The sequence below is a fragment of the Labrus bergylta genome, chromosome 21 (assembly GCF_963930695.1).
Source record: "Labrus bergylta chromosome 21, fLabBer1.1, whole genome shotgun sequence".
Classification (NCBI taxonomy): Eukaryota; Metazoa; Chordata; class Actinopteri; order Labriformes; family Labridae; genus Labrus; species Labrus bergylta.
This window is the reverse complement of record NC_089215.1, coordinates 9,930,071-9,944,863: the sequence shown is the minus strand read 5'-3', so window position 1 is coordinate 9,944,863 and position 14,793 is coordinate 9,930,071. Positions and strand designations below refer to the sequence as shown.

General features: G+C 38.5%; 2 protein-coding genes across 2 annotated transcripts; both read right to left on the bottom strand.

Moving 5' to 3' along the window:
* Positions 1 to 1,662: 1,662 nt before the first annotated feature.
* On the bottom strand, positions 1,663 to 9,007 carry ghdc (GH3 domain containing). The gene is made up of 11 exons (XM_020652091.3): positions 8,788 to 9,007; positions 8,291 to 8,581; positions 6,826 to 7,022; positions 6,525 to 6,719; positions 6,237 to 6,356; positions 5,692 to 5,989; positions 5,321 to 5,510; positions 4,985 to 5,056; positions 4,741 to 4,874; positions 4,009 to 4,097; positions 1,663 to 3,921 (listed from the first exon to the last, which is right to left on the bottom strand). The coding sequence occupies exons 1-11, from the start codon at positions 8,870 to 8,872 to the stop codon at positions 3,700 to 3,702; spliced, it is 1,893 nt and encodes a 630-aa protein (XP_020507747.2). The 5' UTR covers positions 8,873 to 9,007; the 3' UTR covers positions 1,663 to 3,699.
* Positions 9,008 to 10,069: 1,062 nt separating this feature from the next.
* LOC109997572 (FERM domain-containing protein 6-like) lies at positions 10,070 to 14,779 on the bottom strand. Its single transcript, XM_065950067.1, has 13 exons — positions 14,192 to 14,779; positions 13,569 to 13,659; positions 13,303 to 13,382; positions 13,105 to 13,163; positions 12,723 to 12,945; positions 12,482 to 12,637; positions 12,244 to 12,309; positions 12,039 to 12,107; positions 11,606 to 11,780; positions 10,970 to 11,143; positions 10,545 to 10,676; positions 10,426 to 10,448; positions 10,070 to 10,337 (listed from the first exon to the last, which is right to left on the bottom strand). Exons 1-13 carry the CDS (start codon positions 14,261 to 14,263, stop codon positions 10,293 to 10,295), a joined length of 1,365 nt encoding a protein of 454 aa, XP_065806139.1. The 5' UTR covers positions 14,264 to 14,779; the 3' UTR covers positions 10,070 to 10,292.
* Between the last annotated feature and the right edge of the window lie 14 nt (positions 14,780 to 14,793).

The following is a 14,793-nucleotide window of genomic DNA, read 5'->3' as shown; positions in this document are numbered from 1 at the left end:
TGTGGGTGTTTCCTCAAGCCAGAAATGAAGTTTGTAACAGTTTGGCTGAATAATAATATTCTGAGAGAAGAATAACCAGGTCAAAGAAGTGGAGAATGAATATAGGCACTTTTCTGTACTGTGTGCATAAGGTCATTCATTTAAAAAAAAAAAAAAAAAAAAAATGCAGGCAGTAAATTCTGAAGGGAAAAGCTGTTGAACGATTAAGTCGTCCAGCGGCACAGGTGTGCAGCATTTGGAGAAAAGAGAGGCGGAAAAAAAAAATGGAGGCAGTGAAAGTAAAAGGCTGGCTCTGAGGATGTAACAAAGTACCGTTCCCTGAGTCGGATCCTGTTCAGGCGCTGGCAGCTCTTCTCTTTATCTATTTTTAATGGCTTCTCATTGGGCTTTCTTCTTGTAGCTCATCCTTCTCTGCTTGTCCCTAATAAAGAGGCTGATCCATTAAACATGCTCACTATCCATTCTGCAGCCTAATAGGGCAGAGTGATGCACAAGAGGCGAGCTGAAATACTATCCCAACTACATTTCCAAAACTTCTAAGCGCTGAATTTACCATGTTTTGTCATGTTTTAGGTGATTTTTTTTTTTTTCTGATTTAAATCGGGTACATTTCGATCTTTCTTTGGTTGAAATGTACAAAAAGACTCTTCCCTTTTCTTTTTTTTAACCTCAATGGAAATCCTCAGCTCTTAATCCTGACTTAAACTGTAATATAGATAAGCTCTGTGGCCGGCATCATTCACTCAGCATGCAAACATCCCTCCTCTCGGTTAAAGACGTCCTCCTTCTCCTCAGCAAACCCCATTGAGAAATCCGGCCTGTCATTCTCAAATCTCAGCTGTTTGCTTTGAATTAACTTGCGACTGAGCAGATGTGCTTCAAAGCTCTATGTGTTTTTTTTTGTTGTTGTGTGTGTGTGTGTAAATCCTCAAAGCACGTGAGGATAAACACACATACTGTCACTGAACACCAATGTCAGAAAGATGACAATCTGGGTGGAATCAACAAAAATAAATTAATATTTTAAAAAATGGACTCTGGCTTTATTCACTCAGCACGCTGTCTATATATATATTTGGGTTTTTAAACCACACCAACCATGTATGATCAAATTCAAACAACAGAAAATAATTCATCCCCGTCCGTGCCTGGCTTGTCCCAATTATTGTCATGACTTAAGCGTGACAATTCGAGGAAACTACTGACCTTGCTTGGAATGAATTTTATCACAGTGTGGTATGATGGGAAAAAAAAAAGATGGCATTGTTTTGAGTTGGATAAGGAACTTTTTCTTCCTGATTTGACTTTTATGCTTTTTCATAGGTTAAGTGTTTGACACTATTTATACGATCAAATGTTTTCAACAACACAGCGTGAAAACACAAAGAACATTTTTTTACCTGACAAATTCAAGGTGAATCAATCCATTTTTTCTATTTCATTGACCTGGATCCGATCTTTGTTCCTGTGCAAAAAAACAAAATAAAATATATAGCGATAATAAGATAATGTGATATAATAGATGTGCAAAATTTGTATTTTTATTAAGACAACTTTTTGGTAAGAACTGGGCCGTGGAGGTTGACTTTAAACACATAATACCCTGAAATAAGTGATTTTGTCTTTCAAAATAAAAGCTTAAAGTAACAGCTAAAACATACATCATTGCTTTATAATTTATTGTTCTGTAGGAGAAGAAGTCGATGATTTAGGAGCCGATTAATCATGGCATTGAATCATACAGTAATGACATACTTTCCAATTCCAGAAACCACACCTATGGATGTGTAAGGGGCATTTCTGATACTGATTTAAATACAACTCTCCTGATTAAAAACAAAGAAAACATAGTATTGTAATGAGTCAGGTTTTGTCATAGTAATCAGATTTTTCTTACTGTTTAATCTATACTGCAGATGTTTATAGCTACAAATATGCAATAGCTTCAAACTTATTATGACACCTAACTCTCTGCCAAGAAGCAAATTAGTCCATTTCCCAAACTGTCAGAATAATTCCTTACCAACACGCGATACGAGGTTGGCTCTGCTTGGTGTATTGCCCAAAGGCACTTTATCATAGTTGTCAGAGGGCTTTAATAAGCCCCAGAAAGCATTAACCTTCTGGGGAAAAAAAAAAAAAAAAAAGATCAAAGCAGCTACTTCTAAACTGTCGTCATACATTTTCCAGAGAGGAAAACAATATGTCAGGTTCTGTTGTTCGACTCATCATCTCATTCAGTCTGGGCCCCGGTGAGATAGATACACCTTTAAAAAAAAAAAAAAAAACCTACTCCTGTTTAGGTCTAATCACCCTATGGAGCAAGAAAGAGCAAGAGCGATGTCAAATCCAAGCCGAAGTGGGACGTTTCTATAAATATTAGCCCACTTTCTGAACAGAGGGACCTGCAGGAGAGAAGCTTGCCAACGACAACACACCAGTGACAGGCTTGTAGAAAATAGGCTTCTATGTTGTTCAACTGCTTTTTGTTTTAGCTTCCAAAAGACAAAAAAATGATTTTAAAGATGCTAAACTTTGATAGATTAACATATTTCATGAAAGTAAACCCTGATGTTTCAGTCAGGCTATATAACAAGCCTTTGCGTTCTGCTTAGTCAACATAAACCCCCCTCTCTTCTGCTTTTAAAAGCAAGAAAAGTGTTTTTTAATGTTTTTTTAATTGTTTTTCTGTGGTATGTGAGTCAAAGAAACATATGTGTCATGACTATGAATCCACTGTTGTGGTTAGGACAACATTTAAGGCCAGGGCTCAGGATAAGACAGCAGCTACTTTAACAGTCTTACATGCTAGACTCACTCCCCCTAGTGGTCAAAGAAAAGTACTGCATGTACACAACAAGCGCAATCTAATACATACAGTAACCAATGCATGCAGAATGTAACAGCTGTCTTTCAATCGATACTCAAAGGGTAAATGAAGAGTTTTTAGAGTTAATATAAACTGCTTAATATGGTTGAAATTCCAATCAACCCCTTTTTTAATTGGTTTAACTTTTTTAATAATTTCTACAGCTTAAAAAAAAGAAAAGATGGTTCAGAATGTTTTCCACTTTTGCATACAAGCCAATTTTCCATTACAGAGGTAAACAGGAGGGGTTTTATTTTAGATATAAGTCCTGCAAAGTGTTGCTTCAATCTTCACAGGTGCCGGCTCTTTAGGACAATGTAACTGTGGTGCCGCTGCAACATTCAAAAGCCAAGAACAGTATCATTTCAACAGAGCACATCTTTAAGAATGTATTAGTACATTCATTAGTACATGTAAACAACAGTTTACATGTTTAAGAAAGGGTAATGAGGAGATTTCCTAGGTGGTGTTTTCCTTTTTTTTTGACTGCCTGAAACTTTACAGAAAAATACACTGTATCTCAGGACTGGTAAGGCGACACAATTGAAACCAGGTTTGATACATTTCTGTTGCAGTTATTCACAATTAAATACAACTACAGTAAGAGTTCAAGAGTCGACATTAATATTCAAATAAATAAGTTGAGTCAGTCAAATTAACATCACTTTAAATTATCAAAAGAAGATTCATGTTGCGTTTTTTGTTCATCAGTTCCCAAAGGCACAGCTCCTCAACTCACCCATATAAAGTGTTTGATATAAAAACTGGAGAAGTGTCATTCAGTCAGCGCTCACCACAGTCAGAGTCCACAAACTCTGTCTCTGCGGGGCTCAGGAAACAGTTTTTCCCAAAAGGAAGTCCGCATATGCTTTCCTCCGCAGCACTCGATGCATTTTGAAAGTGTTTGGCGAGGTGTTCGAGAAGGCCATCATGTGCTTGCGAAGTTCCTTGAACGCACCATCAGCCACCAGCTGCACCCTCATTGGTCCGATGCTGCCTTTGATGCGGAACGACTTGTAGACAGCCGAGTCCTGCTGGAGACAGACGTCCAGCTGGAACAAAGAGAAAGACAATGAAGCTGGAATGTCACGATGAACATAAAGACATGTTGTTGCTGCACACATTAGAGTTTGTCTCACCTTGTATCGTTGCTCCTCCGTCAGGTTCCTCACACCTTTCAGCTCAACAAAGACCTGATAATGAGGATCTGTGCCGCCTATTGAATCTCCTACAGCAATACAGTAAAGAAAGTTGTGATGATGCAAAACTGAACCAAAAAGGTCAAAGCAGACAAAGCAGGTCCCCCTAGGCTGTAAAACACTGCTGCTTCATTTTGCACAAGAAACCCCAAAGTGTTCTAAAGTCACTTTCAAACATGCGATGTGCACTCCTCAATATTTTCTGGCTGGGCCAACTGCATGAGTGAATGCAAACAGCCAAATTTTAACTCCTTTTTTACTTGGAATTTTTCATTTTCTCCTAGTCAGCAAGAAGGGGTTGAGCCAATGTGTGAACGCTGCTGGAAATATTCAATACTCTCTCCCACTGTGAGAGTCATGAATGGAAGGGGATATGTGGAAAATGTCTGGGCAAATTAATTGGAGTGCATGTGTGATAGGGGCTAATAAGGGACATCGAGTTTTTAACTTAGCCCAATGTAAACTCATCTATAACGATATAACTTGGTGCGAGAAAACTACACATGGTTACTTAGCAGAAAAAATCTGGAAAGCATGTAAGCCTCCAAGGTCCTTGTGGTTTCTGTATCTTATCCCACTTGTGATTTATTCAGACGTTATTTTAAATGTATTTTCTTGAATTCACTAAAGCAGACAGGGGAATCTATGGCAGACCAGATAAGGATATCTTACCCATGATGCCGCTCTCAGCGCAGCAGTAGTCCACCAGCTGAGCCCCTGGCCACTGAGACACAGCTGTCTTCAGAGCATCAAGGAACAAAGCCTCTGACACTTTCTCCCCTCGAACGTTCAACATCTGACCCCGTCTGAGAGATGACAGAGGAGAGGACACGTTCAGCTATTTTGTTCAATTTTCAGAAACGACATACAGCATGCAGCATGAGACTATGCGCAGTGTTCACACGTGTGCATGCACCTGTATTGAAACTCAACAATGGGACACTGGTTGTGAAATCCAACTACTTTCAGAATGTCTCCAACACGATATCTGCAACACAGAAAAAAAAAAAGAAGCCATTTATGCGAAAGTCACATAAATAGAACATGTGAGAGCTTCGTGTAAATGGTAGAGTTCTTATCATTGTTTTAATGTCAAATTGTCTTTTTCAAATGTCTAATTCAAATAAAACATCCTTTATTTAATGTATATGTTCCCTAAAATGATAAAACTCTCAACTCAAATGCAAAAGCAAAGCACTTCAATGATCATTACAAAAAAAAAATCCTTCCTTGGTAGTAAAATAAATGAGACCTGAAGAGTCCTGATGCGTTTGTGACAACCAGCTCATAGTTCTGTCCCTCCTTCACCTCCTCCATCAGCAGGGTTGGAGGTGTGTTCTCCTCCAGGCTGCTCTCCGGCAGGAACTCGCAGAACATCGAGCGAGGACACAGCAGGTAGCGTCTGTTTGGCTCCTGAGGCCACAGGTTCACCCCAATCAGCCCTGCAGGGGCCCATATATACAATCAGAGCTAATGGTGCTAAGCAAAGACAAGTTTTCTAATCAGGAAATGTTGTACGCATTTATTTTAACTCCACAGTTTGCAGGTTAATTAAATAGTATAATAATAAAAGTATAGTATTAAATTGCAGGATTTTTGACCTACGTTGTCTGGGGTTCCTACCTTCAGTAGCAGCGTAAAATGGTGAATAGAAAGACACTCCCTGGCAGTAGTTCTCCCTCAACATGTCTCCATAGATCTGATTGGAGCCCGAGTCCACCGCCAGCACCAGGTGAAGGTGAGGCCACAGACGTTTAGCGATCCCAAGGAAGCCGTCCTGGAAGTGGGCCCTGAGCTCAGCGGCCCTCTTTGGGTCTGGCTTCATCAGAGCCTCGATTCTGGACCTCACTTTGGGCTCCAGAGCAAGAGCGCTGCTGACCTTTCCATGTTCAATGTCGTCAACAAGCTCCTGCCAGCGATCCTGCGGGTCAGAGGGGAGATCAGAGGTCAAATGTTGTTTTTTAATTCTTAGTGCGTCAAAAGAATTACCAGAGTTGTTCTCAACTAATAAAAACAAATAACTATTTATAGCAAATCAATGTCAGAGTCCTGCTATTGTGTGAAAGTACTGTTTCTTCAAGATATTAAACAACAACTTTAAAGGAGTTTTTTTACATGACATGCAAACCTTTTCTGTTTAATACATCACGGCTTTAGCTTTGCTGTACCTGTAAAGCACTGAATGCATAGAAGACTGTGGAGGCAAAGTTGGACTCAATGGTTCCCACACTGGGATCTTTGAGAGCAAACAGGAGGTGCAGGTAGAGGGTATCCTTCTCACTGGGAACCTGAAAGGAAGGATTTAATACACAAAAATCAATAGAAATCAGTTTGAAAGTGGAAAATATTAAGTAATCCAGCATGAAAATCCAAGAAAAACAACATTAATAAACCAGAAGGTCCTGAGTTTTGTGTTTTAAACATTGTTGGTAATACGTAACAAAATCAGGAGGTACCTCAAAGGCTGGTGCTGGGGTAGTGTAGAGGTTGAGCATGTGTCTGGAGGAGGCTGGAGTGGAGGAGTTGGGTCCAATGGGGATACCGGCTTCAGACTGTCGAAAAGTGGGAGTGTAGAAGAACTTGGTGGTGCGCTGGAGGCTGTCAGTCGCTGGAAATGCTCTTCTCATGGCCTCCAAACACACAGCCACTCCCTGATGGAAACACACAACTTGTGTTAAAAATGTAGCTATATATGCAAATGAACACAGCACAATCTACAACCTACACATAACCATGGTCATTGATGCCACTTTTCACCTGCAGGAAGAACTCAGTGTTGGTGTCCTTGGTGCTTAGCAGCATGGCGCTGGGTCCTGACGTCCCAGAGGTCATGGCAAGGATCAGCGGCTTCTCGGCGAGAATCAGATTCTCCTCTCCTACAGCGATTCGACTGATGAGATCACGATAGTGCTCGTATGTGGTGATGGGGTGACGTGCCCTGAAGACATTGCTGTCTGAAATTAGATAATGAAAAAAAAAAAAGATCTCTTTAAGGTTTCTTCTTTATGAAAGCCAAAAATAAATAACTTTTTATATAGCCTGTCATGTGGTATATAGGGTGAGCTGTGAATGTCTTTAGTCTTTGTAGAGGCCATTTTAATCATGATAACTTTAGTTTCAGAAGTATGGTTGAAGTTTGTGTTAATAGAGTATATTTTTTGTGTTGTAAGAATTAAGTATTAATTTATGCAAAGTACTTGATTTGACATAGAAACGTTTATGGTGAATAATGGATTTATTTGGGCAGGTATTTTGTGTTATGGGTGGAGCAGAGTTAATTAATTTGGGTGCGATGCACAGGTGGTGAGAAAAAAGTAGATCGTTTTTTGTTTGTGGACGGTGGTGGAGGTATAGGAGCCACGCAGCAAATGTTTTTTTTATCGTGACCTTTTGTTATGAGTTTTGATATATTCATTTTGGATCTGTTCTGGAAAGTGGAATCAGGAATAAAATCAGAAATCAAGTGAAACAACGGATCTGTGAGTATATTTAAGTGGACACACATCAGGAACGAACAGGTTGGCTCCTATGACACAAGTGACAATTTTTATATATATTTATATATTATTTTTATTAATTGCCACTACAGTCTTGAAGGAAATAATGTGGAAGTGCCTCGATAGGTGTTTTGAATTTACAAAAACATCAAAATGTTTGAATTGTCTCATTACAAATTAAAAAATTATACAAGTGTTAAAAAAAAAAATCCTTAGCGATTGTGAAGATTGGCTGTACTTTATTTTAATCTAATTTAACTGTGAATTGATTTATTTTAGACTTTGACATTTGACTAAAAAAAACTGACTTGAATGTATCAACTTTGTCTGACGGAAATAGTATTTTTTTTTTTTTTTTTTATGTTTTAAACATTTTTAGAGACCAATGAATTATTGGAAACATTAAAATAACATTAAGAAAGCTACATCAGTGTACTGTATGCAAGACACAGTTTTTTTCCTCTGAGTGGTCAGCTAATGTTTAGAGGAAATATGATGAATCTTAGTGGAGAGTGAGGGGTTTTTGGACACATGACCTCAGTAAGCTCAGGTGTGGCTCACCATATGTAGCCCACACAATACATAACGTTACATCACGACTGCTCAGAGGACGAATCAGAGCAGGGTTGACAACAGGAGCAGGAATTGGCATGAAAGGCACTTTGAGTAAATTTAAAATAACACACGCAAGCTGTTAGTTAAGCATTACTTCGCTGCTTTCTTACCTGTAATCGAGCTGAAGTCGTACTGTGTTCCATAACATGTGTTTGCGTTTTTACGCAGGCGCTTGAGCAGAGTTTCCTCCTGGACCTGCTTCACGTTGAGAGTGTCGGCTTCAAGTTTTCGTCTCTGCCGCCCGCCCAGCCAGCCGACACCTTTCACCGCCAGATAGTGACCGAGCAGGCTGCTCAATGTGCGGTTTTCACCCCTCACCTTCGAGCTCAAGTCCCTCCACAGGAGCGCCATCCCGGCCAGAGAGCAGACACCGAGGACGGCCGGCAGCGGAGACGGCATCGCTGTGAAGAGCGGCCGTGGGTTACACAAGAAATTAAAAGACGAGAAATACCCACATGGGGGCGCTGTTGTTTAAAGTTTACACCGTTAGTTTGATAACAACAGTTCAGGAAAGAAACCCTTTGCACAGTTCTTTAATCAGAACATCACAGGAGGACCCTACACACCCTTACACACGTTCTGTGTTTTTCATACTTTTGCAGCTTACCCAGCTTTTGTCCAATCGCGGCCACCGCCACCGATAAAACCGCAAAACAAAGCGGCACAGCAACGTGATATGAAGAAAAGGCCATGGTTGAGAAAACACTCTGAAGCTCACGTTTTAACACTTTACATGAGTGAAGTTTGAAATGCGTTTATTTGTCAACAAGAGAGACGCTTCTTTTTGCTTCTTTTTGCTTTCGCAGGGCGTTCTGAGTGGACTTCCGTGTTTGGAATACAGTCTAACACGCTGATTGGCTGTCAGCAGAATGACGTCTAAGATTTCGATTTATTTCACGCGAGAATATAAACAAAAACATTTAAAGACAGAAATACGTCATTAATAAACTCACTTTTTCAGCGATGACCAGCTATAGTACACTGTTATGGTGTTTGATTACTGGAAGTACTTAATTCCTTCTCCAATTACATATTAACTTTTATACATAATGTGTATAAAAATATAAATATTATAAAAGTAATGTTAAGAGCTCATTCCATATGAACTTTTATATATAATGTGTAGGCCAATAAAAATAAAAATATTATAAAAGTAATGTTAAGAGCTCATTCCATATTAACTTTTATACATAATGTGTAGGCCAATAAAAATATAAATATTATAAAAGTAATGTTAAGAGCTCATTCCATATTAACTTTTATACATAATGTGTATAAAAATATAAATATTATAAAAGTAATGTTAAGAGCTCATTCCATATGAACTTTTATATATAATGTGTAGGCCAATAAAAATAAAAATATTATAAAAGTAATGTTAAGAGCTCATTCCATATTAACTTTTATACATAATGTGTAGGCCAATAAAAATATAAATATTATAAAAGTAATGTTAAGAGCTCATTCCATATTAACTTTTATACATAATGTGTATAAAAATATAAATATTATAAAAGTAATGTTAAGAGCTCATTCCATTAACCCGATACATGATTTTTTAGCTTTTTAATAAAAACATTAACTTTCTTTAGCAGCATCTATTAATCCTAATACTAGTTTGAAGAATGTTTGTTTTATATTAAGCTTTGAGGATAAGAGTAAAAAACAAACAAACAAACAAGGTAAATTTAGGAACAACTAGCCCATTCATTATTTTTCTAAACAAAGTTTTGATGAAAAAATAAACGATTAAAGTAGCAGAAACGTTTTACAGTAGTCTATTACACATATGATAAAGGGTTTTTTGATTTAATTTATACAGTAAATAAAAACAGTTATCACTCAAATATCCAAACATACTTTTATTTATGCTTTATGCTTTTATATTTATTTCTTTGCCTGTTAATTAACTTACAGTATATTTAAGGCATTTTTTTTAACTTGCGTTTCACCCAAAAAATACAATCATGATAAGCACAATTTATATGTAAGGTACACCATTTATTAGTTCTGTGATTCCTCATTTGTTAAGTGATGTGAGCATCAGAGCAGTAACATTTATCCTGAGCAGCAGAACATCAAATTAAGCCTCTTCTTGCTCCTGGCAGTACATTAGTCCACAGAAACCCCTTCATCATCAGCTCTCCTCATCAGAACCTGCACATAGATCAGAGAACACACTGAAACCTTTGATGCAGGGCAGTGATGCAAACATTCAACCGGAGACGTCTGCAGTTTTGCTCACCTGTTTCATTTCCACAGTGACAGCTGATGATCAAAGCACAAGAAATTAAGCAGTGGACGTCAATCGAAGAAAAGGTTATTTTAGAAACTGGTGTGGGTTTTTTTTTTTCAAAGACCAACCTGCCCAGTAAGAGAAGGGGAACTCTAAAGATGCATCTACAGACACACCGGGGAGCAACTCAGCCAGCCATGACACCTCTGCTGGGTCATCAACAAGAAACTCCTCTGAGTCGTCCTCACACAGCTCCAACTCTGCCGTAACATCAACACATGTTATTAATGTACATGCTTTATTTGAGTCAAAACTACCTTAGATACCACCATGCTTGTCCTGGTTTTATTGTAATGGTCCCATTTAGCATGTGTAAATACTCTGAATGGATGTTTTTTTTTCAATACTTGTCTTAATAATCATTCATTGCTTATTCGAGGAAACCCTACTGAAATAGAGAATACAACATGGCAGCCACAAAAAAGATCTGACAAACATTTTTGAACATGAATAGATGTGAAGTCTTGCTTTAACATGTTGTTTCTCTTTAAACCTGTGTAGGACACTTCCTCTTCCTCCTCCTTTTCTTCTTCTTTGGACCAGTCTGCAGTTGTGCCCTCGGTAACGCTGCAGTCAGACATGGACGAGGTGAGGCTGTTGTTGCGTCGGAGTCTCTGTGTTAGGCCTGTTGTGTCACATATGTAGGCCTCTCTGTAGAGCTGCCTGGCTGCAGAGCAACAGAGAAATAGGAACAAAGGTAGATTTGGATGGTAACAAAGGATGAAGTCCAATGAAAGACGCTTTGGAGGAGGATGAGAAAGTTCAACTTTAAGATGTTTACAAATCATACAGTTTTGCTACAAAAGATGTCTGATGAATCATGGTGGAGAATCCGCTCTTACACGATAAGAGAAACAACACGTATTTGACTTTAAATAGCTGATATTCCAGATGCTTTGTTGTTTATTGAGTTTGGCTTGCTGTAAATTAACTTGAAGCCACTTGACACATCTGGAAACAATTTGGCGATATAACTAGATCAATAAACAATTGAATATACACAAAATAAAGGTTAGATATCAACGATCATGTTTGATAAATGACTTGAATTTTGATGTAAAATTGAGGTACATTAACATGTTCTCACAAACAAACAAACAGCTTTCAGCTTTCAGATAAGATCGCTGACCCTGCACGTCTTCCAGCTGCTGGACGTAGCCGAGTGCAGCTCTGGTGCTGATTTGGAAACAGTGACTGTCAGTGAGGTGCTTCAGGATGTGTTTGGAGTGAACGGTAGAGGGAGTGTAATGCAGCAGCTTCGGGAGGCAGAGAGAGCCCACCGCAGTGATTTCAAACCTGCTTCCCTGGAGAGAGAAGAGGGAGACTTAAGGTACACCACCCCCCACCAAAAACAAACAGTGCTGGTAGAAGAATCAAGACCCTAAACTAAAGTTGAAGTCTTGTTAACAAACTGTGAGAATACTTTGGTACACTTTGTCAGTATAAGTATGTAAGTATAAGGAACAGTTTACTCAAAATATAGTACAGTACTTGATTGAAATGTTGCTATTTTATCTTATATGTACTCTAGTTCCAGTACGCATGATGTCTTTAAGACGAACCTGGAAAGTGAAGCGATCGATATCAGTCCAGGATAAATCATACAGGAGAAACTGCTTCCCTTCCACCTCCTGAAGAAGACATCTATTAGTTTTCATTTCTAACATATGGGAGTCAATGTATGATGGAACTTTTGGAGAATTTTCCTTAATCTACAAGTCAAAAACTTCATGTTTTTTTTTTCTTATGTCATTGTGGATGATCCACCTCATAAATTTGGACTCCTCTCAAAACCACTCCTAGAAGAATTGAACTTTTCAGCTCCTTTTTGTCCTGCACAAAGGAGAACAGATGAAGACGCAGTTTAAAATGTAACACATACTGTATGTCAAGTCAATGCTTTCTAAAGTACTGTTCTTTGATGCACAGTTCGTCTAAAGCTTTTTTTTTTTTTACACTGCATTCTGGTAGTTTTCTTTCATTATTGCTTCTGTGTGTGACTGACTTTTCTCATCCTGTAGAAGGTGACCGCTCCATCCTGCAGACTGTTTGCCTCTTTTATAAACTGCAGGGTGGCTTGGCGACGTGACACACCTCTCAGCTCCCTGTGTAACACCGGGACGTGCTGGAGCAGGTAGTGCCGTCCACGACGTCTAATCAGCTGCAGAGAGATCAGGCATTGAAGCGCACATACACATATGAAAAAGTCCTATGATTTTTCAAGGTCAAACATTTTTATTTTTCACCCAGGAGGGGAAGTAATCTTCTGGCAGAAAGTAACGCTTTCTCTCCTGTCTGTTCGCTCGTCCCTCCTCTTCATCACTGGCCTCGCTCTGCTCCAGATCTCCGACCTCAGCTTGCAGAGCTGAAGCTGCCAGCTGGAAGAACAGAGCTTCCTGATGGTGACTCTTCGACTGCAGCACCTTCTGCCTCAGCTCAGCGTAGTAGAGCTGCTGCACCTTGCTGCTGCTTTAACAACCAAACGAGACATGAAGTCATAAAGTGTGATGGTTATACTTGCATATCAAAGAAACAAATATCATTGACATTTTCAACACAAAGTGCATTGTGCAGAACATTTATTTGTTTGCTTGCAAAGCTGAAGATGCAGATGATGCACAGACTTACAATAAAAGCAGTCCACTCCCTACATAATACTGCACTCTCAGAAATAAGATGAACTGGACCTGAGTAGACAAAGAGAACAATTTGCTTACTTTGAATTCTGTACATCTTCTACAGTTGAAGCTGAAAAAACAAACAATAACTGTGATAAAAGGCGAAAAGTTGCAGAGCTTAAATGCAGAAAAGAAAATGATGACTCACCATTGAAGACCCTCTGTTCCATGTTTTGCCAAAGTACTTACTCAGCTTTTTCTCCAAATCAAGAAACAGGTATTCATTATCTGAGAATGAAAAGTAACACATAAAGTAACTCTGAAGTAACACATAAAACTGTGCCATGACATTCATTGTTTATCCAATTAACCCACGTTTTTTTAACAGCATATACACCTCCCTGTGTGTCGGAATCCTGCAGGAAATGAATAGAAAATATTTTTCTTACAACCCCCACACAGATACTGACTGACCTCTGAGAACAGCAAGACCAAGCACTTGGAGCTCGCCGACACTGAGCTGCTTCAACAGACAGTTCAACACATCGTGGCCTCTGGATCGCACCTATAAAACATCCAGCATGGAACACCCAGATTCAAAATATTGTTCATTATTAGCTTTCAGCTGGGGATTTGGTCCAGATATGACGAAGGCCCCATAAATGAAAATGAACACAGCCTTCAAAATCTGCACTCTGTGTTTAATCAGTAAATTTAATCTGCTCTTTAAATGTTTTTGTTTCAATTTGCATACAGTATTATGTTGCTATAAAAGGGTAAAATTGGAGGATTTACTGTAAAAGTCCAACTCAGTCAAAGAGTTTAAGAATTTGAGATTCAATTAGTTCCAGTAACATAAAAAAATCTCTTACAGAAAGATTAACTGTAAGAAGAAAATAAATGTCTCCAGACACACATCTATTAAAAATGTAAACCATCACTCATCCAAAAAAAACAAGTTAAGTGATATGTTCCCATCACAGAAAGCCCTTTTAAAATCAGGAGGCTGTATTTGTGTCTCAAATTTTGAGTAATGCATTACAAACCAAGACAACATATGATAAATATGAGAGAAAAATGATATGTAACCCACTCACCCCCACAGTACAGTCCAGGTGCTGCTTGTTTGGTAGAAGGATGCAGACTTGTCGTGTCTGTCTCACCCTCATGGTGAATGAAGCTTCTGTTTGTCTCAGACCTTCATATATCCTACCTCCTGTCCTCCCATGGGTCGACTATAAGTTAACCTTCCTTCAAAAAATTCCATCAACTACTGACACTATTTTGATTGGATTTTTTTTTTTTTTTACAAAAAATGCCATTGGACTGTACCTCTGTTTTTGAATTGTAATCTGTGATCACAACTCTGCACTTTATCGGTGAACCGATTTTGCACATTTTAATTGTCTGCTCCTAACTTATTGTTTGTAAACTGTTTGTTAATCATGTAATGTTTTATTATGACATGTGCCAGGTCACCCTTGTGAAAGAGATCTTGAACTCAATGGATTAATTACCTGGTTAAATAAAGGTAAAAATTAAAACCATGAGTGGCTAATCAAAGATAGTTGCTAAATGTCGATTAAAACATCTTTTCAGTTTCTGTCTGACAATATTCTGTCACATCAACTATTCTAAAAATGGTAAAAAAAAAATGCAACTAGGCTGTTGATTAGGTTATAAGAGCTTTGTATCATAA

Bases quoted from the DNA above. Each gene is read 5' to 3' on its own strand.
- ghdc (XM_020652091.3), bottom strand. From the start codon at position 8,872: ATGGCCTTTTCTTCATATCACGTTGCTGTGCCGCTTTGTTTTGCGGTT. The intron at 6,357-6,524 runs GTACCTCCTGAT...CCTTCCTTTCAG, and splicing joins CCCCAGCACCAGCCTTTGAG to GTTCCCAGTGAGAAGGATAC. The intron at 5,057-5,320 runs GTCTCATTTATT...TCTGTGTTGCAG, and splicing joins AACGCATCAGGACTCTTCAG to ATATCGTGTTGGAGACATTC.
- LOC109997572 (XM_065950067.1), bottom strand. From the start codon at position 14,263: ATGAGGGTGAGACAGACACGACAAGTCTGCATCCTTCTACCAAACAAG. The intron at 10,449-10,544 runs GTTGGTCTTTGA...TTTGATCATCAG, and splicing joins CCCCTTCTCTTACTGGGCAG to CTGTCACTGTGGAAATGAAA. The intron at 10,338-10,425 runs GTGAGCAAAACT...ATCTATGTGCAG, and splicing joins TCACTGTGGAAATGAAACAG to GTTCTGATGAGGAGAGCTGA.